At 63.6% G+C, this 23,738-nt stretch overlaps 2 protein-coding genes across 11 annotated transcripts; both read left to right on the top strand.

Moving 5' to 3' along the window:
• The first annotated feature begins 2,362 nt into the window (after positions 1–2,362).
• On the top strand, positions 2,363–19,255 carry LOC120381078 (ankyrin repeat domain-containing protein SOWAHC-like). Of its 10 annotated transcripts, XM_039499141.1 has the most exons (13): positions 6,015–6,791; positions 8,297–8,448; positions 9,259–9,369; positions 10,358–10,420; positions 13,043–13,144; positions 13,327–13,338; positions 13,824–13,829; positions 14,680–14,766; positions 17,138–17,160; positions 17,516–17,518; positions 17,882–17,954; positions 18,241–18,333; positions 18,696–19,255. In XM_039499141.1, exons 1-13 carry the CDS (start codon positions 6,551–6,553, stop codon positions 18,795–18,797), a joined length of 1,068 nt encoding a protein of 355 aa, XP_039355075.1. In that variant the 5' UTR covers positions 6,015–6,550; the 3' UTR covers positions 18,798–19,255. The 10 variants fall into 10 exon arrangements, with proteins under 10 accessions (XP_039355076.1, XP_039355079.1, XP_039355074.1 ...); XM_039499142.1 differs by lacking the exons at positions 6,015–6,791; positions 17,138–17,160 and adding an exon at positions 2,363–2,511 and having other exon boundaries at positions 17,513–17,518; XM_039499145.1 differs by lacking the exons at positions 6,015–6,791; positions 17,138–17,160 and adding an exon at positions 2,365–2,511 and having other exon boundaries at positions 9,189–9,369; positions 17,513–17,518.
• A 113-nt stretch (positions 19,256–19,368) lies between these two features.
• Positions 19,369–21,891, top strand: LOC120380185 (iroquois-class homeodomain protein IRX-3-like). The gene is made up of 2 exons (XM_039497670.1): positions 19,369–20,138; positions 21,229–21,891. The coding sequence occupies exons 1-2, from the start codon at positions 19,950–19,952 to the stop codon at positions 21,889–21,891; spliced, it is 852 nt and encodes a 283-aa protein (XP_039353604.1). The 5' UTR covers positions 19,369–19,949.
• The last annotated feature ends 1,847 nt before the right edge of the window (positions 21,892–23,738 follow it).

Genomic DNA, 23,738 nt, shown 5'->3' with positions numbered 1-23,738 from the left:
CCACAATCTGCCTGGCCAGGAAGGGCCCTTGGGGCCTGTGTTGGAATTCCTGAGGTGAGCCCCCCGCTGGCTTGAGCTGCTTGGGGTGGAGCCTCCCAGGATGGGTATGAGCCCTGCGGGCTGTGGCAGGCAAAGCTCACTCATGCTCTCAGCTGCCCCTGTGACCTTGACTGTAGAGCGCTGAGCTGGGCTGCCCTCTACGGCCGCTCGTGGTGCGCAGGGATGAAATTAATGGAGTGGTAAACAGCCTAAATCCCCCGTAACTCAGTGCTGAACTACCCAGGCTGCCCCTCCCTGAGCGGATTGGGGGGGAGTATTTACATGTGATTATAACAGCTAATCTCAGCGTTTTAGTTCTGTCCATTTGCATTACACTGATTATCTGGGGAGGGGGGGGGAGGAGAAGGGGCTAGAACCCCACCATGGCCTCCAGCCCTGGATGCTGCTGCTGGGCAGGGGCTTGGCTGCTCCTGCAGCTGAGCGGCAAAGGGCTGCCCCCTTCTCCCAGGCTGTGCACAGATGAAGCTGCTGCACAGTAAGAGCTGGGGCAAGTGGGGCTACGTATCTTCCACCCCAGGAAAGGTGCTGGCTCAGCATGAGCCCCAGGTGTGCCAGGGCCAGGGCCAGGGCAAGACAGCAGGGGCCCTGTTCTCCTCCAGCTGCCCCAGGAGTGATGTATTCCTGGGCTTGCAGAAGCCCCAGTTGCTCCTCCCTAGCGTGGCCAAGCCTCGTGTCGCACTGCAATGGGGAGCTGAGGCAGGGGACACATTTGGGTTTGAAGATGGTTGCGAGGCAGCAGTGCCGCTCAGCCTGGAGATGACAGCATGGCTGTGCTCTCTCCTCATCTTGCACCAGTGCCGCTCCAGCTAGCGCTCTGCCCTGGGAGCTCCAGGGTCCGGACTCGCTATTTCCTCACTGCCCACCTCAGCTGGCTGGTCTGGACAATGGCCCTAAGGCCGTGCTGTGAGGGGCTGGGCTCATTCCAGTGCTTTGAAGAGGGACAGGTGGTGATGTTCTGGGATACTCGATGGGAGCGCTGCTGGTTCACACAGGATAGACCCCATAGGCTCCCAGGCTGCAAGAGCCCTCAGACACACCCGACCTTTGCTCCGGCCAGGAGCACCCTCCCTGCCTGGGGAGCTCCCCAGCAGCACTGACCCATCTGGCTTTAGTCGGCAGAGAAAACTCCTGGTGGGATTCTGCTCCTTGCGTCAAGCCGAGGAAGGCGTGTGCCCTCCCCTCCCCAGCAGGGAGCCCCTCAGCTGCCCCCACCCTTCCCCTGGGGCTGGGCAAGAGACTTTGTACCAGGCCATGAGCTCTCACCCCCCGCCCTCATGCCAGCCCAGCAGTGCCTGGCCTACAGCCGGGCCGAAGGCACCCGCAGGGTCCTGGCCTATCCTTCCAGGAGCGAGCGGCCTGCGGCAGGGACCCCGGCCAGGCTCCCCTCGCCCTGCCGGCCGGAGGAATTTTCCCTTGGCCTTGAGGGGGCTGGTGCCTGAGCCCCTGCCAGGCTGCCTGCACTGCCCGCTCCTGCCATGGACGGACCAGCCCCGTGCCTGGCTCCTGCCGACAGAGGATCCCAGCCCCTAGGCTGTGCCCCCCAGCCCCCTTCCCCCTCCCGCAGGGTGCCCCTGGGCAGCCCCTAAGCTGCGCCTCCAGCTCCCCGGCAGGCTGGCCCCCAGCCCTCGGCTGTGCCCCCCAGCCTCCTTCCCCCTCCCGCCGGGTGCCCCTGGGCAGCCCCCCCCCCCAAGCTGTGCCCTCAGCCCCCCCCCGGCAGGCTGCCCCCAGCCCCTAGGCTGTGCCCCCCAGCCTCCTTCCCCTCCCGCAGGGTGCCCCTGGGCAGCCCCCAAGCTGTGCCCTCAGCCCCCGGCAGGCTGCCCCCAGCCTCCTTCCCCTCCGCAGGGTGCCCCTGGGCAGCCCCTCCCAAGCTGTGCCCCTAGGCTGCACCCCACTGCAGGCCGCCCCGAGGCTGCAGCCCCTCCGCAGGCCGCCCCTAGGCTGCGCCCTCCGGCAGGCCGCCCCCAGCCCCTAGGCTGCGCCTGCCCGGTTCTTGCGCTCTGGGCGCAGCCTGTCCCGCGCGCAGCGCTCCGCGAACAGCCCGGCCGGGAGCGCCCCGCGGCTGCTGGGGCTCCGAGCCGGGCCGGCCCGAACCCGGCGGCTGTACTCGAGCGGGGCTCGGGGCTCGACCCCGGGACGGGCCGCTCCGGGGCGCAGCGTCCTGGGCTGGACCGTGCGCTCCGGGCCCCGCCCGCCGCAGCGCCCCGGCCCAGCGCCGAGTCCCTCTGCTGGAGCAACAGCGGCCGCCGGCCCCGCCCGCGGACCCCGGCTCCCAGGTGGGCCAGGGCTGGGGGAGGATGGTCCCTAGGGAGTCCCCGCATCCCCAGGCACCGCGGGGGCTCCGCGTCCAGCCCTGCCTCGGCTGCCCCGGCGCCGAGGGACCCGGGCCCAAAATCCAGCTCGGAGCGAGCATGTCAGCCGCCGCCCCAGGGAGAGACTCGCGACTCCCCCAGGGTCAGTGCTTGGCCCCCGGGGAGACCCCCCCCCCGGATCAGTGCTTGGCCCCCGGGGAGACCCCCCAGGGTCGGTGCGTGGCACCCGGGGAGACCCCCCAGGGTCAGTGCTTGGCCCCCGGGGAGACCCCCCCGGATCAGTGCTTGGCCCCCGGGGAGACCCCCCAGGGTCAGTGCTTGGCCCCCTAGCAGACCCCCCCGGATCAGTGCTTGGCCCCCGGGGAGACCCCCCAGGGTCGGTGCGTGGCACCCGGGGAGACCCCCCAGGGTCAGTGCTTGGCCCCCTAGCAGACCCCCCCCGGATTGGTGCGTGGCACCCGGGTAGACCCCCCTCCGGATCGGTGCTTGGCCCCCGGGGAGACCCCCCAGGATCAGTGCTTGGCACCTGGGGAGACCCCCCCCCCGAATCGGTGCTTGGCCCCCGGGGAGACCCCCCAGGATCGGTGCTTGGCCCCCAGGGAGACCCCCCAGGATCAGTGCTTGGCCCCCGGGGAGACACCCCCCCCCCCGATCGGTGCTTGGCACCTGGGGAGACCCCTCATGATCAGTGTTTGGCCCCCGGGCAGATCCCCCAGAGATCGGTGCTTGGCCCCTGGGGAGACCCTGGTCCCATTGGAGACACCCCCACCCCAGCATTAGTGTTCAGCCTGGGGCTCCAGCCATGATGAGAAACTTGAGGGAGTTCAGAGAAGAGCACAAGGGCCAGGGTTCGGGGCTGGGACGAGAGCCTGGGCTCCAGGGGAATCCGGCCACGTGCCAAGCGAGCTGGAGTGGAGTTGAGGGCAGAGTATGGGGCTGTTGCCAGGAGCCATGGGCTGAAAGGCCGCCCCAGGCGCCCCCAGGATGTGGTCACTGCTGAGCGTGGGCCATGCGCTCCCAGCAGCACAGGCGGAAGGAACGTGCTGCCAGAAGGAACCGGGCTTCTCTTTGGGTCTGGCCCAGGGTGCTCTGGCTCTAGGACAGAATGGGTGTTAGGCCTGTTGTTGCTTGGGGCCATGCTGGAATAGTCAGGCGGGGGGGCTTTGCCTGGCACTAGGAGGGGCAAGGGGGGTGCTATGCTAGCAGTGCTGTGTGCATAGGATCTGGGGCAGTGGGCGGTGACCCCTGCGCTAGGCAGGGTCTGACCCCAGCTTGGGGAAAAGGGGGTGGCTGTGATGAAGTCTGTCCTTACCCTAGGAGAGCTGTGGGGGTCAGTGCCTGGAGACACCGCCACGCTTGCTGCTCATTAGCCTGGGTGACCTTCCCGCTCCCCGTCTCTGGCCAGAGCTAAGCGGGTTTGTTACATGTTTAATATCCTGAGAGTGTGATTAGTCGGTGTTTAATTACGGATCCAACCTGGGAGATAATCCACGTCTGAGCAGGGAGACACGCCGGGCGGGTTCCCATCTGGGCGCTCCTGACTCCCAGGCTCCTGCCCTAAAACAGCTGCTCACAGCTGCCTGAACCACGCCTCTCCTGGCTGCTCCCCAAATGCTCAGCTCCAGCCCCCCTTGCCTGGGCTCCTTTGTCCTGTTTCTTCTGGGACAGTTCCGGAAAGTCTCCGCCTTCTCCTGCCAGAAATGGCCCAGGCTGGGGCGGCTGCAGTCAGGGCAGGATATAGCGGTTTCTATTCCCCTCTTATTTGTTCCTTTGCCTCTCCCCTGTGCTAACAGGAATGGGGTTTGGGCTTAGCTTCCCTGTTGCACAATGGCTGAGTAACCGATTTGTTAACCATTTATCAGCAGGGCTGTCCAGAGGATTCAGGGGGCCTGGGGCAAAGCAATTTCAGGGGCCTCTTCCAATACTATAGAATACGATATTCTCGTGGGGGCCCCTCTGGGGCCTGGGGCAATTGCCCCACCTGCCCCCCATCTCTGGGCAGCCCTGTTTATCAGCCCCAGCCAGAGTGTTTCCAGAACTCGCTCTGACCACGGGCTCCGGAGAGAGATGCTGGCTGCCTCTCATGGACTGTGGGTGATTTCAGCCAGCAGTGGCCCCTTTGGCACCCCTGGGTGTGGGGGGGCCAGCCGGCTCGCTCTGGGGCTCCAGGCAGGCCCTTCTGGCCTGGACCCAGAGCTGGCAAAGGTGCTGTGTCCCCCGCCTGGTCCTGTGCAGGGCTGGTCTGCACACACAGCTGCAGTGGTTTAAGTGAAGGTGTAACTCGAAATGGATCTTGGTGCAGACCTGTGTTGGGAAGGGGAACCGGGTGGCCTCATTCATTTCGATTCCAACCTCTGGGTGGAGGAGGTCGCACACAAGAAGCTACTAGAGAGGCTCATTGTCATCACGGGTGAGAGTCAAACGGCCTAGAGGGAGCAGGGAGGAATGGTCACAGTTCTCACCATGTCACAAGGTCAAAGCAGGCTGCAAGGTGCCATGCTGGGACCTGTGTTATTAGTGATCTGAGCAGGAGGTGGGCAGGGTGCAGGCAAACGTGGCAGCTGACGGGAAGGTAACTCGTCCGGGCTGGAGAGGGCAGACGTAGCCAGGGGAATGGACGACACAGTTGGTCTCACTTCAGCTGCCAGCTGGTGGGTGGTGTTCAGTGGCACAGAGGAAGGTCTAACACCATCCAACGGGACGTGCTGAAGTTAGACAAGTGAGGAAATACAGTGTAATTTTTCAAAAGTGAGGTAGTTTCCCACTGGACGACTTCCCAGGGCCGGGGTGGGTTCCCATCACTGACTCCTTTAAATCCAGATGGGCGGTTTCTCCAAGAGCTCTGCTCTAGGAATGGTTTGGGGGCAGGTCTCTGGCCCGGTCAGACTGGATGATCACAGTGGTCCATTCTGGCCTTGGAATCCAGGACCATGGTGGCAAATGGGAGTCAGTGGCGATAAACACAAAGTGATGCACATGGGTGGGGACAGTTTGACACCTCCCTAGATTACCTGCCAGGGACGGGAGCTGGTGGGTGCCACTGCAGACAGCAGTGGAGACCTGTGCTCAATGCGCAGCTGCAGGCAGAAGAGCTGCACCAGGACCGGGGTGGAGAATAACACGGGGAATGTTCCAGCACCTTTGCATCAATCTATGGTGCAGATCCTGTGGGCAGCGCTGGGCCCCCGTTGCACGCAGCTGGGGGGTCAGGGAAGGGTGATGAGAACGAGCAAGGCTGGAAAAACTGAGCCACAGCACAGGCACCGGGGAACAGCCAGTGAAACCGACAGGTGGGAAATTCAGAACTGATAAAGGAAACTCTTATTCACGCATTGTGTAATTAGCCTGTGGAACTCACTGCCACAGGAGGTCACTGAGCCAAGAACTTGGCTAGGTTCCAAGGGGGGTGAATCTAGACTGTTCTCAGTGGTAGCAGATGACAGAACAAGGAGCAATGGTCTCAAGTTGCAGTGGGGGAGGTTTAGGTTGGATATTAGGAAAAACTTTTTCACTCAGAGAGTGGTGAAGCACTGGAATGGGTTCCCTAGGGAGGTGGTGGAATCTCCTTCCTTAGAGGTTTTTAAGGTCAGGCTTGACAAAGCCCTGGGTGGGATGATTTAGTTGGGTTTGGTCCTGCTTTGAGCAGGGGGTTGGACTAGATACCTCCTGAGGTCCCTTCCAAGCCTGAGATTCTAGGATTCTATGATCCCTAATCACCAGAGATGTTACAGTTAATGCTGACAAAATGTGTGGAAGAGTTCCAGGGTCTGACCTGATCTTTGACTATTGGAGATCAGGGTGAAACTTTGTGGGGATCCAATTCTCCCCGTTGACTGACTGTGGGATCCTCTGACATGTCTGGGGCTGGCGCTGTTAGAGACTGGGGCAGTGGGTCTCGGGGCTGAGCCTGTGTGGCCGTTCCTGTGTCTCTCCTGGTACCCTTGTAATGTAAACCTGGCAGGTGCCAGTAAGTGGTGGGGCTCGTCTCTGGGAGCCGCGGCTTCACCCAAACTGGCCTGGCCCCACTGGGGGTAGGATCTGGGTGACGGCTCTCTGGTGCGCACTGCCTGAGCCAACCCCCTAGACTGCCCTCGGGCTGGCATGGCAGGTGCTCCTGGAGGACACTGCCTTGGGGGCTGTTGAGCAGGGAGTGGCTGGGCCCCCGGACCCCTTCCAGCCCCATGGCCCCTGTGCAAGGGGTCACGTTAAACCCAGTGCTCCCTCCCCCCCCGGGGAGCTGTCAGCTGGCAAGTCTGGGTGGAGCCCTGGGAGGGGTTCCTGTCTGGAAGTCTGCTCGGGGAGATAGGGCTGTGTGTGATCCCAGCCAGGCCAGCCCTCCTCTCCAGCACTCTCTCCAGGAAAACCCCTGCAGCCAGGGGGTCCTGGCAGCTCCCTTCTGCCCTGGGGAGAAGCTTCCAGCAGGTACCAACACGCTGAACTAGTGACCTCGAACTGCCGTGGGCTGCTGAGCACTCCAGCATTCCTGCCTGGGGGGGAGGGGGGAACCCCGCCTCTCTGTGGGGCTCTGGGGCTGCCGGGGGGGACCCTGCCTGCCCGTGGGGCTCTGGGGCTGCTGAGGGGGGGACCCTGCCTGCCCGTGGGGCTATGGGGCTGCCGGGGGGGGTGACCCTGCCTGCCCATGGGGCTCTGGGGCTTCCAGGGGGGACGGACCCTGCCTGCCCATGGGGCTTTGGGGCTGCCGGTGTGTGTGTGACCCTGCCTCCGCATGGGGCTTTGGGGCTGCTTTGGGGGAGGGTGACCCTGCCTGCCCATGGGGCTCTGGGGCTGCCGGGGTGTGTGATCCTTTCTGCCCGTGGGGCTGCCTGGGGGGGGCCCTGTCCACCCGTGGGGCTCTGGGGCTGCCTGGGTGGGGGTGACCCTGCCTGCCCATGGAGTTGCCGGGGTGTGTGACCCTGCCCACCCATGGGGCTCAGTCCCATGCTAGCTGCATGTTCCCATTGGTCCTGCTGGATGCTGCACAGAGGCCTGTGTGGTGCTGCTTCACCCCCAGCTGTTAGCTCTGGCCCCCGGAGCTACGTCTACACAGGGCTAAAACCCCGTGGCTGGCCTGGGCTCTGGCTGCAGGGATGAAAATCACTGTGCAGAGGCTCAGGCGCCCTGCAGGGGGGGAGGTCCCAGAGCTCGGTTCCAGCCTGAGCCCAAACGTCTGCATGGTGATTTCTTCGCCCCGGAGCCCGAGTCAGCTGGCCTGGGCCAGCCACGACCATGCTGCGGGGCTTTTATCCCTGTGCAGATGGACCTGGGTCTGCGTGGTCCCTTGTTTGTGGCTGGGTGTTTCCTAAGCCTGTACTGAGGGTGGGTGACCAGGCCCTTCCTCAGCCTGGAGCAGGGTGCCGGAGCACCCGGCCCAATGGGGAGGGGATCTCTGCGCTGGGAGATGGGGCAGGAAGGGGTCAGTCAATAGAAAGGAGTTCTCGGCATGATCTTGATCTTGTCCTGGGGGACTCACCACCACAGGATGTTAGGGAGGTGGGATCCCAGGCCAGGGCTCCATAGGGCTGCTCCAGCTGCAGTGACACTGGCTGCCGGGATGCTCTGGGGGACAGGAGGTTTCCAGCATTTCGTGCCTTGTTCTGGTGGGAAAGGGGCCAGATTAACATGGGAATCCAGCTGCTGCCAGGAGCCTGCTGTCTGGCTCCTGGATGGGGGCAGCTGGATGGGGCCCCCCTGGGGAAGGGGCTGTGGTTGGCCCCCAGTGGCAGGAACGGGAGTCCCCGTCCCAGGGAGGTCCGAACAGGCCCTGCCCTGCGTGACCCGGCCCTTGTCCCCACAGCTCAGCCCACGAGGCCTTCATGGAGCTTGGGAACAAGCTGTCCCTGGTCCGGCAGGGGGAGGTGAGGGGTGGGATCCCTGGGGGGGCCCAGCGGGGTGCACCAGGCCATGACATGCTGTGATCTGACCCGCAGGGCGAGACGTACCTGGTGCGGTAGCAGCGCTCCCAGGAAGCGGCGCCTGGCCCGGCCCACCGGCCGGCATGGCCCTGTGGGAGGGCCCGCGGGCAGGGCCAGAGGAAGGGCCTGCATTGCCCCACATCCTGGTCACTGACTTCAGTGCTTCGGTGAGACCTTGGCCCCCGCCCCATGGCACTGCCATGGGCTTCCCCCCTCCCTTGGCTCCCTGGCCCCTTCCCACCACAGCAGCCCCCCACATCCCCTGCCCCAAGGGGGCCTGTGTGGCCCTGGGAGCTTGGGGGAGGGCAGGTGGGGCGCTGCTGGCTGCAGAGGTGGGGATCGGGCTCAGGCAAGGTACACGTGCTGTGCAGCTCCCCGAGGCCCCGTGGTGAAGGGGGGCTGAGGGGTTTGGCCCCTGCTGTGGGACCAGCCCTGGGGCCAGGCTGGGTTTGGGGCTCTCCCCTCAGGCAGCTGCCCACCCTGACCCACCTGAGCTCAGGTGCTGGGAGCCAGGGGCTCCTGTGTTCCAGGCTGGGCCCTGGCGGGAGGGGAAGGGGGAGAGCTCTGGGCTGGGGGGAGGGGAAGGGGGAGAGCTCTGGGCCCCGGGGGGAGGGGAAGGAGGAGAGCTCTGGGCTGCGGGGAGGAGAAGGGGGAGAGCTCTGGGCCCCGGGGGGAGGGGAAGGGGGAGAGCTCTGGGCCCCGGGGGGAGGGGAAGGAGGAGAGCTCTGGGCTGCGGGGAGGAGAAGGGGGAGAGCTCTGGGCCCCGGGGGGAGGGGAAGGGGGAGAGCTCTGGGCCCCGGGGGGGACAGGAAGGGGGAGAGCTCTGGGCCCCGGGGGAAGGGGACGGGGGAGAGCTCTGTGCTGGGGCCCCAGCGGCTCTGTTTCACTGCAGCCCCTGTGCTCCCAGCTAGTGGTGGGGACAGACCCACAGGCAGCTCATCCTGAATTCCTCCCTTGGCATGTGTCCTGGGGGGCAGAGCACTGCAGCCTGGGGCAGCCTCGAGGGGGTCACTGCTACAGCCCTCAACCCACAGCCTGAGCCTGAACCCCCAGGAGCGGCAGAGGAGGATGCAGAGAGCGTCTCCAAGGTGAGGGGTGCACCAGTGGTGGCGAGAGGAGCCAGATGTGGGGCTCTCGCCCCCAGGCAGGGCCCCCCAGGGACTCACAGGGTAGAAGGTATCTGACCCAGGGGGAGGGGTGTGCTGTGGGAGACACCCCCGGTGAATGGGCAGAGAATGGCATGTGTTGGTGGGGGACTGTGGTCTTGGGGGAGGGGGCAGCAGGGGGCACTATGGGGCATGGGGAGCAGGTTAGAGCCCCGGGTGTTTGGGGGGCGCTGCAGACAGTGATCCCAAGCAGCAGTCTGGGGTCACTGGCAGCTGCCAACGCCCGATCTGCCCTGCTAGCGGGATACGTGGGGGAAAGGGGAACCCCACCCTAGTGTCTCCAAGGACACGTGCTGGGTGCTCCACCAGGAGGCAGCGCTGAGGCCTCCTGGCGCTGCAGACGGGGAGTGGCTGGGAGCTCCTGGGCGCATGGGGGTGCTCTGGGCCGTGCTGCTGAGGGACTGAATGGGGGTGCTGGGGAATTGCAGGGGCTGGGCCGGGCCCCGGCAGGGATTCTGTGTGCTCTGCAGGCGCCAGCACCCCTGTGGGCCAGCCGGGGTCCGGTATGAGCAGACATGGCAGGATTCCTGGCCCCGCTCCATAGAGCAGACAGATCCCAGGGGCCTGACCTCAGGCCTGGCTCTGCTGGCCGAGCTGGTCGGCGGCTCCTGGGTCACTGCCACACGGAACCCGGGTCAGTCCTGGGCTGCGGAGAGCCTGGCACCCAGACGGAGGCCTGGCAGGCAGGGCAGGGGAGTTCACCAGAAATGGGCAGCTCTCCAGCCCCTGGAAGGTGGGGAGGAGGTGGGGCTGGGGCCTTCCCCCAGCTGTGGTGTCCCATGGTGCCATCAGAATGGGCAGTGGGCACTGGCTGCAGCTGTGTCACTCCCCCTGCCCCCATGTGTGGGGAGAGCTCCCTCTCCAGGCAGCCCCATGCACCTCCCTCCCTCTCCCTCTGCTCTCCCGGCAGCCTGAGTCGGAGCAGGATGCCTCCGAAGATGGAGGGAGCAGCCTGGGCTCCAGCTCTGTGGCGGTGAGTAGTAGGCAGGATGGGGTGTCGGATGCCCAGGATCGGTGCTACGCCCCCAGCCGTGGAACAGTCTCTAGGACAGGCCCCGTCAGTGCCAGGGCCCCCAGGATCTCCCCCCCCAGGATCTCCCTCTTCCTGCCCGGGCAGGCCGTGCAGCCTCCCCACCTCCTTAGACAGGACCTCCAGGGCTCCCGCCCTCCTGCTTGGCACCGTGAGCTCCGCTCAGCCAGTCCCACTGAGCCAGCCCCTGGCAGAGACTCGTGTGCCCTGCCGGGGTGACCGCACCTCGCCCAGCCTTCCAGTGACACTCGCACGGCGCTGGCACAACAGGCGGGTTTGTTCGTCCCCCGGACACGGCACAGGGAGGCTGAAGCACAGACTGTTCTGGTGAGCCCCAAGGCCAGGCAGGCTGCAGAGACCTGCACAGGTGCTCAGGCTCTGGGTCTCTGTCGGAGCTGCTGGGTCACTTCCCAGGTGAGAGCCCCGACTCCGTCCGGCAGCCGACGCTGAGCCCCTCCTCGCTTCATCCCCGTCCCGTGTTCTCAAGCTGGGGTCTGCCCATCTTCCCTGCCGAGAGGTGGGAACCCGTCTCCCTCTGGGCCTGTGAGCCCCCCTCCCCCCGGCCCTGCGGGGCCCTGGTGCTGCTGAGAGGTGGGAACCCGTCTCCCTCTGGGCCTGTGAGCCCCCCTCCCCCCGGCCCTGCGGGGCCCTGGTGCTGCTGAGAGGTGGGAACCCGTCTCCCTCTGGGCCTGTGAGGCCCCCCCCCGGCCCTGCGGGGCCCCAGTGCTGCTGAGAAGTGGGAACCCATCTCCCTCTGGGCCTGTGAGCCCCCCTCCCCCCAGCCCTGCGGGGCCCCGGTGCTGCTGAGAGGTGGGAACCCGTCTCCCTCTGGGCCTGTGAGGCCCCCTCCTGCGGGCCCTGGTGCTGCTGAGAGGTAGGAACTAGGGCATCGATTAATTGCAGTTAACACACACAATTAACTCAAAAAAATTAATTGCAATGATTTGCACTGTTAATAGAATACCAATTGAAATGTATTAAATATTTGTGGCTGTTTTCTACATTTTCAAATATATCGATTTCAATTACAACACAGAATACAAAGAGTACAGTGTTCACTTTATATTATTTTTATTACGAATATTTGCACTGTAAAATGATAAAAGAAATAGTATTTTTCAATTCACCTCATACAAGTACTGTAGTGCAATCTCTTTATCGTGAAAGTGCAATTTACAAATGTAGATTTTTTTGTTACATCACTGCACTTAAAAACAAAACAATGTAAAACTTTAGAGCCTGCAAATCCACTCAGTCCTACTTCTCATTCAGCCAATCGCTAAGAGAAACAAGTTTGTTTACATTTACAGAAGATGCCCACTTCTTAATTACAATGTCACCAGAAAGTGAGAACAGGCATTCACATGGCACTTTTGTAGCCGGCATTGCAAGGTATTTACATGTCAGATATGCTAAACATTCGTATGCCCCTTCATGCTTCGGTCATTGTTCCAGAGGACATGCTTCCATGCTGCTGGTGCTCATTACAAAAAATAACGCATTAATTAAATTAGTGACTGAACTCCCTGCTCTGTTTTACCCACATTCTGCCATATATTTCATGTTATAGCAGTCTCAGATGATGACCCAGCACATGTTCATTTTAAGAACACTTTCACTGCAGATCTGACAAAACACAAAGAAGGTACCACTGTGAGATTTCTAAAGATAGCTACAGTTCTCCACCCAAGATTTAAGAATCTGAAGTGCTGTCCAAAATCTGAGAGGGACGAGGTGTGGGGCATGCTTTCAGAAGTCTTAAAAGCACAACACTCCGATGCAGAAACTACAGAACCCAAACCACCAAAAAAGAAAATCAACCTTCTGTTGGTGGCATCTGACTCAGATGATGAAAATGAACATGCGTCAGTCCACACTGCTTTGGATTGTTATCAGGCAGAACCCATCATCAGCACGGACGCTTGTCCTCTGGAATGGTGGTTGAAGCATGAAGGGACATATGAATCTTTAGCGCATCTGGCATGTAAATATCTTGTGACACCGGCTACAACAGTGCCATGTGATTGCCTGTTTCTCGTTTTCAGGTGACATTGTAAACAAGAAGTGGGCAGCATTATCTCCTGCAAATGTAACTTGTTTGAGCGATTGGCTGAAGTAGGACTGAGTGGACTTGTAGGCTCCAAAATTTTACATTGTTTTATTTTTGAATGCAGTTATTTTTTGTACATAATTCTACGTTTGTAAGTTCAACTTTCATGATACAGAGATTGCTCTACAGTACTTGTATGAGGTGAATTGTAAAATACTATTTCTTTTTTTTTACAGTGCAAATATTTGAAATAAAAATAATAACATAGAGTGAGCACTGCACCCTTTGTATTCTGTGTAGTAATTGAAATCAATATATTTGAAAATGTAGAAAACATCCAGAAATATTTAAATAAATTGTATTCTATTGTTCTGTAACAGCGCGATTAATCGCAATTCATTTTTTCAGTTGCCTGACAGCCCTAGTGGGAACCCATCTCTCTCTGGGCCGAGGGCCATTGTGCCCGGCCGGGCCCCGGTGCTGCTATCTGTCACTCACTGCCTCTCTCCCCCCAGCTGGACCCCGTGGAGAAAGAGTGGCTGCAGGGGGCAGCCAGCGGGCACCTGCTCACCCTGAGTCACCTGCTCAAACAGGAGCCGTCCTTGGCCACCAGGAAGGCAAGTGTGGCCCTCATGCCCGGCCTGATGTGCTCAGCTGGTCTGGAGAAAGCAGGAGAGGCTCTGTGCCCGACCCGCTCCTCTGTGTCCCAGAGGGGGGGGCTGCCCCAGCCCTAACCTGAGCTCACCCATTTCCTCTCTCTCTCTCTCTCTCTCTCTCTGCTCCCGTGGGACTGCTGCAGGACTTCACCTCGGTGAGTACAGGGCCATGCCAGGCCCATGCTCCCTCCAGCCCTGACCTGGAGCTGGGGGTGGGTCGCCCAATTCCTCTGCGCTGCCTTGCGAATCCCAGAGGGGCCTGGGACCCCAAACTCCTGTGAAATCCCAGCCCCTCCTGCAGCTAATGAACCCACGGGCCTCACCTGTCTGTCCCCTCCCCGCCCGCTTGCCCCCCCCCCCATCCGGCAGTGTCTGATTTCCTGCTCTCTGTCTCTCTCTCCCCCCCGTCACTGACCTGCTGGACTCTGGTTCCCGTGCGGCTCAGGGGGTAAGTCGGGGCCGTGGAGCTGGCTGCTCCCGCAGAGGCTGGGGGTGGGGGATGTGGGGGTTGGTTGAGCCCTGGTCCCTGGCGGGAGCCCGGGGGTCTGGATGGGAGCCCAGCCCAGCCCCAGGGGGCAGGAGCAGAGCAGTCCAGCCAGGGAAGAAGGGGGCCCGAGGCCCGGAGAACAGCTCCCCCCAGGGGTTTCCAAATCCAGATGTTTCCTGCCCCAAATGGAAGGTTTGGGCCGGCCTCCCCCACGCTGGACCAACACCGCGCTGGCTCCGGGGGCCCCATGCGATGCTTCTAACATGTCTCCTTCTCTGCCCCGTCCCTGCCGCCCGTCCCTGCTGGTGCCGGCAACCGTCTCGGCCGGGAGCAGTTTGTAAGTATGAGCCTTCTGGGACCCAGGATCAGCCTTGCCCCCTCCCTGCTGCACTCCAGGGCCGGGGCTCCCTGGCTCCTCCCCAGCGAGCTGAGTGCTGGCAGAGGGGGCGCAGGGCAGGGGGCCCCAGTGGGACACTAGTGCAGAGTGGGCAGGTGGACTCAGCTCAAGGCTGGGAGCAGGACTCCTGGGTTCTGTTTCTGGCTCTGATGCTGGTTCAGTGTTGGGCCTTCACGGCTAGCCCCTTCCCTGGGCCTCAGTTTCCCCATCTGATGGGCCTGAAAATAGTTCCTCCCTCTCTGCACTCGCCTAGGCCTGCCCCACTGTCACTGGTCTCTGCACAGGGGCTAAACATAGTGACTACCCCCCGGGACAGCCCCCCCTTCAGCCCCATGGGAGGGTGCCATGGAGCCGGCCAGGGGAGAGGTGCCCACGTTCCCCACTGGAGGTGCGATGAAGGTAGATCCTCTGCTCTGGATGAGTGGGGCTGGGGGTGGGGCAGAGATGGCTCTGCCTGAGCCCAGCATGGTGGGGAGCAGGGTGAGTGAGGCTGGGCTGGGGGCAGCAGGGGGTCTGAGCCCAGCATGGGGGGGGAGGGCCCTCTCGGGGGATGGGCGAGGCTGGGCTGGGGGGCAGCAGGGGGTCTGAGCCCAGCCCTGCCTCTCCCCACAGACAGCGCTGCACTGGGCGGCCAAGCACGGCCAGGAGGACTTGGCCTCGCTGCTGGTGGCTGCAGGAGCCGATGTCAACTCGCGATCGGTGAGTTCTCGGCGGGCTCGGGGCCCTGTCCAGCCCCAGGCCCAGGGCCTCCCACCTCCCTGAGTGAGGTCTGGAGGGTGGGGTCCCTGGGGGGGGAGCGGTGCAACCACTAGGCGAGCTAGGCAGTGGCCTAGGGCAGCAAGGGGTTGGGGGGGCCCAGGGCCGTCCTCAGGCACAGGCAGCTGCATAGGGCACCTGAAAATTTGGGGCACCACTGGGTCTTAGTGTCCACCCCACTGGCGCTTCCTGCAGGCTCCTGGGAAGGGGATCTAGTAGTTAAAGGAGAAAAAGTCTCCAGCCTGCCAGAGCTATTAACACAACACTGAGAGCGTTTAACAGGCATTTGCCAACCCCCAGGGATCTACTGTCAGTTTCTGAAGGTCCGGCGCTGGAATGTTTACTCAGAACATGTCAGTCTGCAGGACCTTCCTTTAAAATTTGTTTTAAAAATATTTCATTAGCGAGTTGGTGACAATTATAAAATCACATCTCTAAAAAATCCTTGCCTAGATTTTTAGATGCACAATCACCTTTAGCCTTAAATGCTGGGATCTTCAGACATACGGTTTTTTAAATTCTTCAGAAGACCCCCCCTTATCTAAAATACACATTTTAATTACTAGAGTCAAAAAACTTACTTCCAAAGTCTTCCTGTCCTTTCTGTCCATCCATTTCTCCCTTCACCCCCTCCCCCCTTCGCTGAAGGAAGGAACAGCCCTTTGCTTCCAGATAGCTGGACAAAGAGTTTCCCTTTCTTTACTTCTGACTATCTGAGGAACTAGTTTTAAGCAAAATCCGCACCTTAGTAAGCTATAAAATCCTTTGTGATGCCTAAAATCTTTGGAAACATATTTTTTAAAGTTGGTGAAATCTCATAAACGTGTGTGTTGTTATGGAGCTCGCACACAGTAAATTAGTGTCCCTTTTTTTAAAGCAATGAACATTGTTCTGAACACACTAAACCTCTGTGACTGATTCATTTAAAATAATGTCTGTTTCAGTGAGTTACATATGTAGTAATCTGGAATGAGAACATTTAAATGTACATTTAAAATATAAAATCAGCTTAGAAATACTGATTAAGAAAATGTAAACCAGAGAAGAGCTGCATCATGTATTCCAGAATAGTTCATGTTGTGTGCAGCAGGACGGCCGACTCACCCTTACTACAAAGTTTTCGCAAATAAATGTCTGACAAACTTCAGGGCGTATCAAAAAACCTGTGGTTGACATTTTTTATTCCCAAGTTTAGTGCTTTTAATTAGGAACCTTCTGCGTGTCCATTCTGCGGGAGGGAGAGGGTACAGGGGTCTCTGCGGGGAACTGTGACTCTCTGCCACCGTGAGGCGGGCCGGGCGTCTTGTTATTCTTTCTGCCTTGTCCCTCCACCCCGCCCCGCCGGGCTGCAAGCTCAGGCTGCCGTGGGGCATAGGGGCACCAGTTTAATAATACTGCCTAGGGCCCCATCAATCCTAAGGACGGCCCTGGGGACGCCAGAAAGCGGTGCCCTGGCTTGGCAGGGAGGAGCCGCCTTCCAGAGGCACCGGAGAGCCAGAGCGTCGGCTTGCGGGGGTGGTGAGCCCCAGCCGTGGAGGAGCCAGCGCGGCGCAGGGGGGCAGGAGCCCTGCAAAGGCGGCAGCACCGGTAGCAGGAAGCAGCCGCGCCCCCTGCCCCTCCTGCCCAGGCTGCGGCCTGGCGCCTCCCCCAGGGGGCTCCTGCAGGCTGCAGCAGATGCATGCGGGCAGAGGCCCCCGTGCGCCCCCCAGCTCCCCCCTCGCCGTGCTCGGGCTCTGTGGCTCCTGGACATGTGAGCTGAGGCCGGGGCGCGGGGCCCTGAGCCTGCTCCAGGAGGGGCAGTGGCAGCGGTGGTAGCTCACACTCCCGGGAGCTGCAGAGCCCGAGCACGGCGAGGGGGGCGCTGGGGAGGCGCACGGGGGCCTCTGCCCACATGCATCTGCTGCAGGAGCCCCTAGACGGCGGCTCCTCCCTGCGGAGCTGCTGCTGTGGCCCACGCCTGGCAAACCCAGTGAGTGGACGCGGGGCGGGGGCCGCCGGGGTGGGGTGGGAGGGGTCACGGGGCTGTGCACCCTCCAGGGGAGTTCAGGGGGCGAGAAGGGGGGAACCTGGTCTGGGGAGCAGCAGCCCCTGGGCACGGCTGGCCCTTGAGGTCTATAAAGGCTCATTGGGATTTGCCCCTCAATGAACCAATGTAATGGGGGGAGGGGGAGGGCGCAAGGTGGAAGTTTCACCTAGTGCACAAAATATCCTTGCACCGGCCCTGCCGGGGTGGGGGGAGGCTGTGAGCAGTGAGGGGGCTGTGATCCATAGGTGACTGGCTCTAACGGGTTCTCCTCTCCCCCTCCCCACGCTGCTCCCCATGCTCGGACCCAGCACGTGAGTACCTGCCTGTCTTTGTGCCTAGCTGCTGTGCAGGTGGGAGGAGCTGAGGGCACGCGGGGCTGCCGGGGGCTTGCCAGGATACCAGGCGGAGGGGGCTGTGCTGGGCGAGGGCCTGAGCTCAGGTGGGATGGGGCATATTGTGGGGGGGGGTGGCAGCCAGGGTCCAGCATGTGCCTGCCCTGCACTGGCTGCATGGCCCTGCACTGGCTGCATGGCCCTGCACTGGCTGCATGGCCCTGCACTGGCAGTGTGGCACTGGATGTGCAGGGCATGAAGGGTTAACTGGAAGCGTGATCCTGGAGCTCTGCACTAACCCTGTGCTCTCTTTTCCCCACCCCCACCCGAGCAGGGCGTGAGTATGCAGGTGCCCAGGGACGGACAGACGGACAGACCTCGCCGCAGGCTCTTCAGGACAGATTAGGCAGTGGGCACTGGTGCCCGGGGGGGGGTGATTGTTGGTGGAGCAGAACTGGATGCTGGGGGGGTCTCACTGGGAAGGGTGGGGACGGGGAGATCAGTGGGGGGCTGTGCTGTGGAAGGGGGCGTTTTCAGGGCCGGGGGGGCCTCTCTGAGGGGGTGATGCCCATGTCCCCCGGGCAGGAGATTGCAGGGGTGGGGAATCTCCTGGGCAGCCCCATTTCCTTCCTCCAGGGCTGGGCTGGGGGTCTGAAGCCACCGGTCTCTCGCGTCCTGATGCGTCCCGTGTCCCCCCCAGGGCTACACCCCGCTGCACATTGCTGCTCTGCATGGGCACCGCCAGGTCATGGAGCTGCTCGTCCGGAGCTATGGTGAGCAGGCCCTGCCCCCCGGCCTGAGGCCCTGCCCCCCCGGCCTGGGGCCCTGCCCCCCGGCCTGGGGCCCTTCCCCTCTGATGACACTGCGGCAGGCACAGGAAAGCGCTGGGAAGGGGGGGGGGGCTGAAGCCAAGGCGCCGCCCGCTGGGTCACTCCTGTGGGGGAGGGGGGGTCACGCCCCAGGACTCGGAGCCCTCTTGGTGCAATCTCCATCCTGGGGCCAGGCCGCCTGGGGGGGGCAGGGCCCGGCGGGCCAGGGCTGAGCCGTGTGTCCTGGCAGGTGCCAAGCAGAACGTGCGAGATTACAGCGGGCACCTGGCCAGACACTACCTGGGAGCAGAGAAGCCGCTGGACAGAGCTGCCACACTGCCCCGTGAGAAATGCCCCTTGTCTGTCTGTCTGTCCACCCTTCGGGGGGCCCCTTCCCCCAGCCCCAGGGGTTGGGTGCCTCCCTCGCAGCCTCTCCAGAAGGCGGGTCCATGGAGGGGGGCCGCAAGCAGCGTGTGCATGGGGGGAGGGGCCTGAGCCTGGCTGCCTGGGGGGAGTGGCCGTGCAAAGGGCTGGGCACTCCCTGCCCGGTGCCACCGTGTGCACCCGCTGAGCTGCAGCTGTGCCCCCAGGGCAGGACAGGGGCTGCCAGGGTGTGTGTGTGTGGGGGGGTTGGGGGTTGTAGGCCTTGCTGGGAGGGGGCCACGTCTCCTGCCCTGACCCTGCCCTGCCCTCTCTCTCCCCCAGAGCTGCCAGCGGCACGCGGCAGGAACAGGGCGCTGGCCTGTCTGCTGTTGCCCAAGGGCAGTGGCCAGGCCCGGAAGCGCTGGGGCTCTGCCGAGGACCTGACGGAGGAGGAGGAGCGGGGGCAGGCGCAGCACCTCGCCGTGCCAGCCTCGTACCGCGCCGTGCGCAAGTTCTCCCGCTAGGGGGGCCGGCTCCCGGCCCTGCCAGACCCGGCCCTAGTCCCACCCGCTGCCAGGGGCTCAGGCAGCCCCGAGGGTGCAGGGTCTGGGGGAGGGCAGTGGATGGGCCCTGCTAGCGACTGCCCAGCCAGAGCAGGGGCAAGAGGTGCCGTGTTTCCCAATGTTCATACGAACACAGCCCCTCCCCCAGCCGGATGCCCCTCAGCCCCTGCTGTCCCGCCCTGGTGATTCCTGTCTCCACCGACACAGGGCTCACTCGGTTACCGCCCGGCTGCGGGGTCTGCCAGCGCCAGGTGCCTCGCCCAGCCCTGGGAGCCCCACACCCCTGCCTCTCTGCTTTTTTCTGATGGATCCTGACACTGAAATAAAACACTACGTGCAGCTGTGGGTCTGCATCTGCGTCAGCCCTGGCCAGGTGGGGGGGCAGAGTCCTGAAGGGCCCTCGGGGCAGGGCACCCGCCCGCCGGGGACTGAGGGAACGGCAGGGCTGAGGGCAGCGGGATTCCTGCAGTCAGAGTCCTGGGGGGCAGGGCAGGTGGCACCAGGGTGAGATGCTGCCGTTCACACGCCCATACCCACCCCCTCGCCCTGCTGCTGGGGTCTCCCCGGCACCGCTGAGTGGCTGCTGCTGTTGGGAATCTGCTTCCCAGGCCCCCCTGCCCCTGCCACCAGCCCTGCCTCCCCAGGTCCACCGCTGCTGCCCTCCGGTCACGCCCATGGGCCCCAGTGAGAGCCCATCCCCCCATGTCTCGGTGCAGCAGGACCCCACCGTGCCAGCTGGGCACTATCGCCGTGTGCACGGGGCTCCTCCAGCCTGGCGCCACGTGTCACCCCCAGGCTGGCCAGCACGGGAACGTGGCAGTGGCATGACCATGGCATGTTTGCCTCACAGGGAACCAGCCGTGCTGGGGGATTTACCACCCAGACAATCTGCGGGCGCTTTAACGCAAGCTGGCACCAGACTGCTAGTCCTTGCTAAGCAGCTGTCAATCACCCTGCTGGCCCCACACGGCCACCCCCCCCAGCCCCCTATAAAGCGCCGAGCTCTGGGCTCCCGCCCACGGGTCCCAGCAGCATGTCAGCAGCACAGCTGGTGTGGGGGGAGGCTCAGGTTGGCAACAAGCCGGGGGGCCCCAGAGGGGTGTGGGGGGCCCCAGGGTTGCTGCCTCCCGCTCACCACACTGTCCTGCAGCTGCCCTGCACCTACCCGGCACCACAGGACGCCAACCTGCTGCCGCTGCACCTGAGTCTCCTTGCACAGCCAGTAAGTGACGCGCTGCCCGGCCTGGGGCATTGGGGGGGGCAGGGGCTGTCACCGCCCCTCAGAGGGTGCCCTGCGCGTGCCCCCCCCAACCCAGTGGGGACGGGGGGGGGGCAGGCAGTTAGCTGCACCCATTGTGGCTGGGAGGCGGGCAGGGGCCGAGCACCCACTGGCAAAGCATCTGCCACCCTGAGTTCAAATGGGGGAGGAGGCTAGTGGGTGTCTCGGGGCAGGGAACCAGGATTCCTGGGGTGTAGCCCTGGCACTGCGGGGGGGGGGCATTGCGGGTGAGTGGTCACAGCTAGGCAGCACTGCCCATTCTGCTACTCTCGCCTTGGTCTCCTGCAGCCAGCCGTGCACACGCTGCCCCTGAGACTGGCCCTTGCCTGCCTCCCTTCCCTGTGGTGGGGGGCGGGGTAGCTGGCTGTAGGGGCACACTAACCCCCCCCCAACAATAGTTTCCAGGAGCTGTGGTCCTGCCCTCCCCATCAGCTCAGGTGGGGGCCGCCACACTAGCCACAGGAGCAGAGGTGGGTGCTGGGAGCCCCCCCCAGCAAACCCCAGGGGGCTGCCTGTGGCTTTCAGTACTCGGGCGTGGGGGGGGGCAGAGCTGGTCTTGCCCAGCACCCTCCTCCCCCTGCCCCACAGACTGTCTGTCCCCAGGATCAGCTCAGTGGGTCAGGGGTCTGATCTGGCAGGGCTGGGACAGTCCCAGGTCGTCCCCCCACCACCGCTGCTGGAGCAGCGGGCTAGCCCGGGCGGGCTGTATCCATAGAGTCCAGCCTGCCCCCGGGACCCTCCTAGAGGGCGGGGGCGGCCCTGAGGGGCACTTCCCAGTGTGCTCAGCACACGAGCAGAGGAACTGGGAGCCCCGGCAGGATATGGGGGGAGGACACGAGATTGGCCGGAGCAAAGGCCCCGCTCTCCCCTCGGGGAGCAGATCCCAACCAATGTGCCAGGCCCATGTGGCTGAACAGGGGGCGATGCTCTGGGGCAGGGCTGGGAGCTCATGGCTTGGGCAAGCCACCAGCGAGCCCCTTCCTGCAGCCACCTCTGCACGGAGGGCTTCACCGCCCCGTCCTGTGCCTTCCAGGTGACGGCTGCTTACAACCTCCAGCTCCTGCCCGGCCCCGTGCTGTGCGCCCCCTGCTCCGGGCAGGGCCTGCCCGCGGCGCTGTCCCGAGCCAAGGCGGCCACCTCCCGGGAGAGCACCGGCGCCCTGAAGGCCTGGCTGGGCCAGCACTTGAGGAACCCCTACCCCAGCAAGGGCGAGAAGGTCCTGCTGGCCGGCACCAGCAAGCTGAGCCTCGGCCAGGTCTCCACGTGGTTCGCCAACGCCCGCCGGCGCCTCAGGAAGGAGAAGCAGCTGCATTGGGCCCCCCGCAGCAAGTGGGGCAGAGACGCCAGCGAGGCCGAGGCGGGCGAGCACCAGCCTGGGGCGCAGGGCGAGGGGCCGGGTGGCAGCCCCAAGGAAGGCAGCCCTGGCCCCTGCCTGGAGTCAGAGCACCAGCGGCCAAGCCCCCAGCCCCACAGTGCTGGGCTGACGCAGGAGCCGCAGCCCAAGCTCTGGTGTCTGGCTGAGATCGCGACGTGCCCCCGGCAGGAGCAGAGCTGCCGCCTACGGCTGGAGCTGGCACCGCCCAGCTGGGGCCCTGGGGCCCCAGGGTTGGCAGGGGGAGCCACGTGCGTCCTACCCCCCCAGCTCAGCCTGGCCCTTCCCTGGCGCAGCGAGCGCCTCCGGACGCTCCCCCTGTGACGGCAGCAACCGGCGTGGGACTCACCGCGGGGGGGGGGAGGGGGCTCAGCCCCTGGGGTCCCAGGCTGTGCACAGGCCCTCCCCGGGGTGCAGCAGTGCAAGAGGCCGGGGGGCGGGGGGGCTCTAGGGTAAAGAGTGAGGCTGTGGGGCGACGAGGGCCTGGGGGATGGTTCCTTGAGTGGCTCCCAGAAGCCAGTAAAATACCTCGGGGGGGGGGGGGAGGGCTGGAGGTTAGGGAGAGGGTGAGAGCCTGCGGCTCAGGGGACGGTGAGGGAGGCCAGGCAGAGGGGTTTGAAGGGGGCCCAGGCCCCAGCCCTGGCGAGGTCGCTCCCATTGTGGTGTTGCCAGGGCTCTCCCCAGCCCCACAGGATGGCAAGCGACAGGGCCAAGCGGGGCAGTGGGGCCAGCCCCACGTGCTCAGGCTGCACTCCAGCCACACTGGCCCCAACCTGGGGCCCCGGCGCTCCCCTGAGGGGGCGCAGAGCCTAGCTGGGCTCCGGGGGAGGCGCCCACACAGCCGGGGCAGTTGGGCTTTGCCGTGGTCTGTCTAATAAAGATGAATGAGCAACGCGATGTCACCAGCCTCTTCCTGGGTGTGTTACCCGCCAGCGGGCGCCATCATCCCCCCACCCCGACCTAGGGACCCTACTGCCACGCGCTGGGGAGGGTGTACACTGGGGGGGGCATCCATGGAGTCAGGCAGGCTGCAGCCCCCGGTGGCTTGGCCTCCACTCCACTCACTGCTTAGCCGGGGGCCTGGAGCCCCCCCCCAGGGGCTGGGACAGTGTGTAGGGTGGGGTGCTGCCACCATTGAACAAAATTGTAAACCCTGGATGTGATGGACCCACGTCCAGCCGGGGGGGTTCAGCATCCCCAGTTCCTGCACCTCTGCCCCCCCCCCCCCCGTGGGGCTCAAACATCCCAGGCGCAGGAAAAGCCTGTGGAACAGCCACTCACAAGCGGCCTCCCAGCACCCAGGTGTCTTCGGCAATGGCTCCCCACTAGTGGCCTTGGGGGTTACGCCATGGGGCTGGCATTGAGCCTTGTCCTTGCGCTTGCAGGACGCTAGCAGGGGGGCCCAGGAGGGCTCGGGCTGCCTGCAGTTGCAGTTTCTCTGGCAGTGGTGAGCGCTGCCCTGGAGAGCAGGAGTGCAAACATGGCCATGGGCCGGGCTCTCCGGGGCTGAGTTCTCCGGAGCTGAGCTCTCCGGGGCCCGGCTCTCTGGGGCTGAGTTCTCCGGGGCCCGGCTCTCCGGAGCTGAGTTCTCCGGGGCCCGGCTCTCCGGGGCTGAGTTCTCCGGAGCTGAGCTCTCCGGGGCCCGGCTCTCCGGGGCTGAGTTCTCCGGAGCCCGGCTCTCCGGGGCTGAGTTCTCCAGAGCTGAGTTCTCCGGGGCCGGGCTCCACAGCTCCATGGCCGTGCGTGGCTCACCAGGGCTATAAACCCTCCTGCTACTGCAGCGAACAGTCCACTACTGCACAGGATGGGTCTAGATTATAGCCCTGCTGCTGACCATGGAGACCATGCAGATGCTGGAGAGACCCAAAGCCAGCAGGGCACGCGCCCACCCACCCCTCTGCAGAAGGGCCTGGCAGGCCAACAGCACCAGTAACAAGCAGGCAGACACGGCTAGCAACTGGCCTGTGGTTTGCACTGGAAGATGCTCCAAAACATAATGATCACATGGGCTGGGGGCTTCCTCCTCCATCCCCCGCATGCTCCAGCAGCCAGGTCAGCGAGCTCAGGGGCACAGGAGGAGAGAGCAGAAGAGGGTGAATCTGAGGGCGGGCAGGGCAGGCCCCACAGACAGTCCCAGGCCCCACAGATGAGGAACAGCACCGACACCAAGG

This window comes from Mauremys reevesii, linkage group 13, assembly GCF_016161935.1.
Source record: "Mauremys reevesii isolate NIE-2019 linkage group 13, ASM1616193v1, whole genome shotgun sequence".
In the NCBI taxonomy this organism is placed as follows: domain Eukaryota; kingdom Metazoa; phylum Chordata; order Testudines; family Geoemydidae; genus Mauremys; species Mauremys reevesii.
Note: the sequence above shows the minus strand (reverse complement) of the source record. Positions and strands in the feature narration are given on the sequence as shown.

Excerpts from the sequence above, each read along its gene's own strand:
- LOC120381078 (XM_039499136.1), top strand. The coding sequence starts at position 6,551 with ATGGCCCCTGTGCAAGGGGTCACGTTAAACCCAGTGCTCCCTCCCCCC. Across the intron at positions 6,792-8,296 it reads TGGGGAGAAGCTTCCAGCAG|GGCGAGACGTACCTGGTGCG; the intron begins GTACCAACACGC and ends TCTGACCCGCAG. Across the intron at positions 17,955-18,240 it reads GCTGCTCGTCCGGAGCTATG|GTGCCAAGCAGAACGTGCGA; the intron begins GTGAGCAGGCCC and ends GTGTCCTGGCAG.
- LOC120380185 (XM_039497670.1), top strand. The coding sequence starts at position 19,950 with ATGTCAGCAGCACAGCTGGTGTGGGGGGAGGCTCAGGTTGGCAACAAG. Across the intron at positions 20,139-21,228 it reads TGAGTCTCCTTGCACAGCCA|GTGACGGCTGCTTACAACCT; the intron begins GTAAGTGACGCG and ends TGTGCCTTCCAG.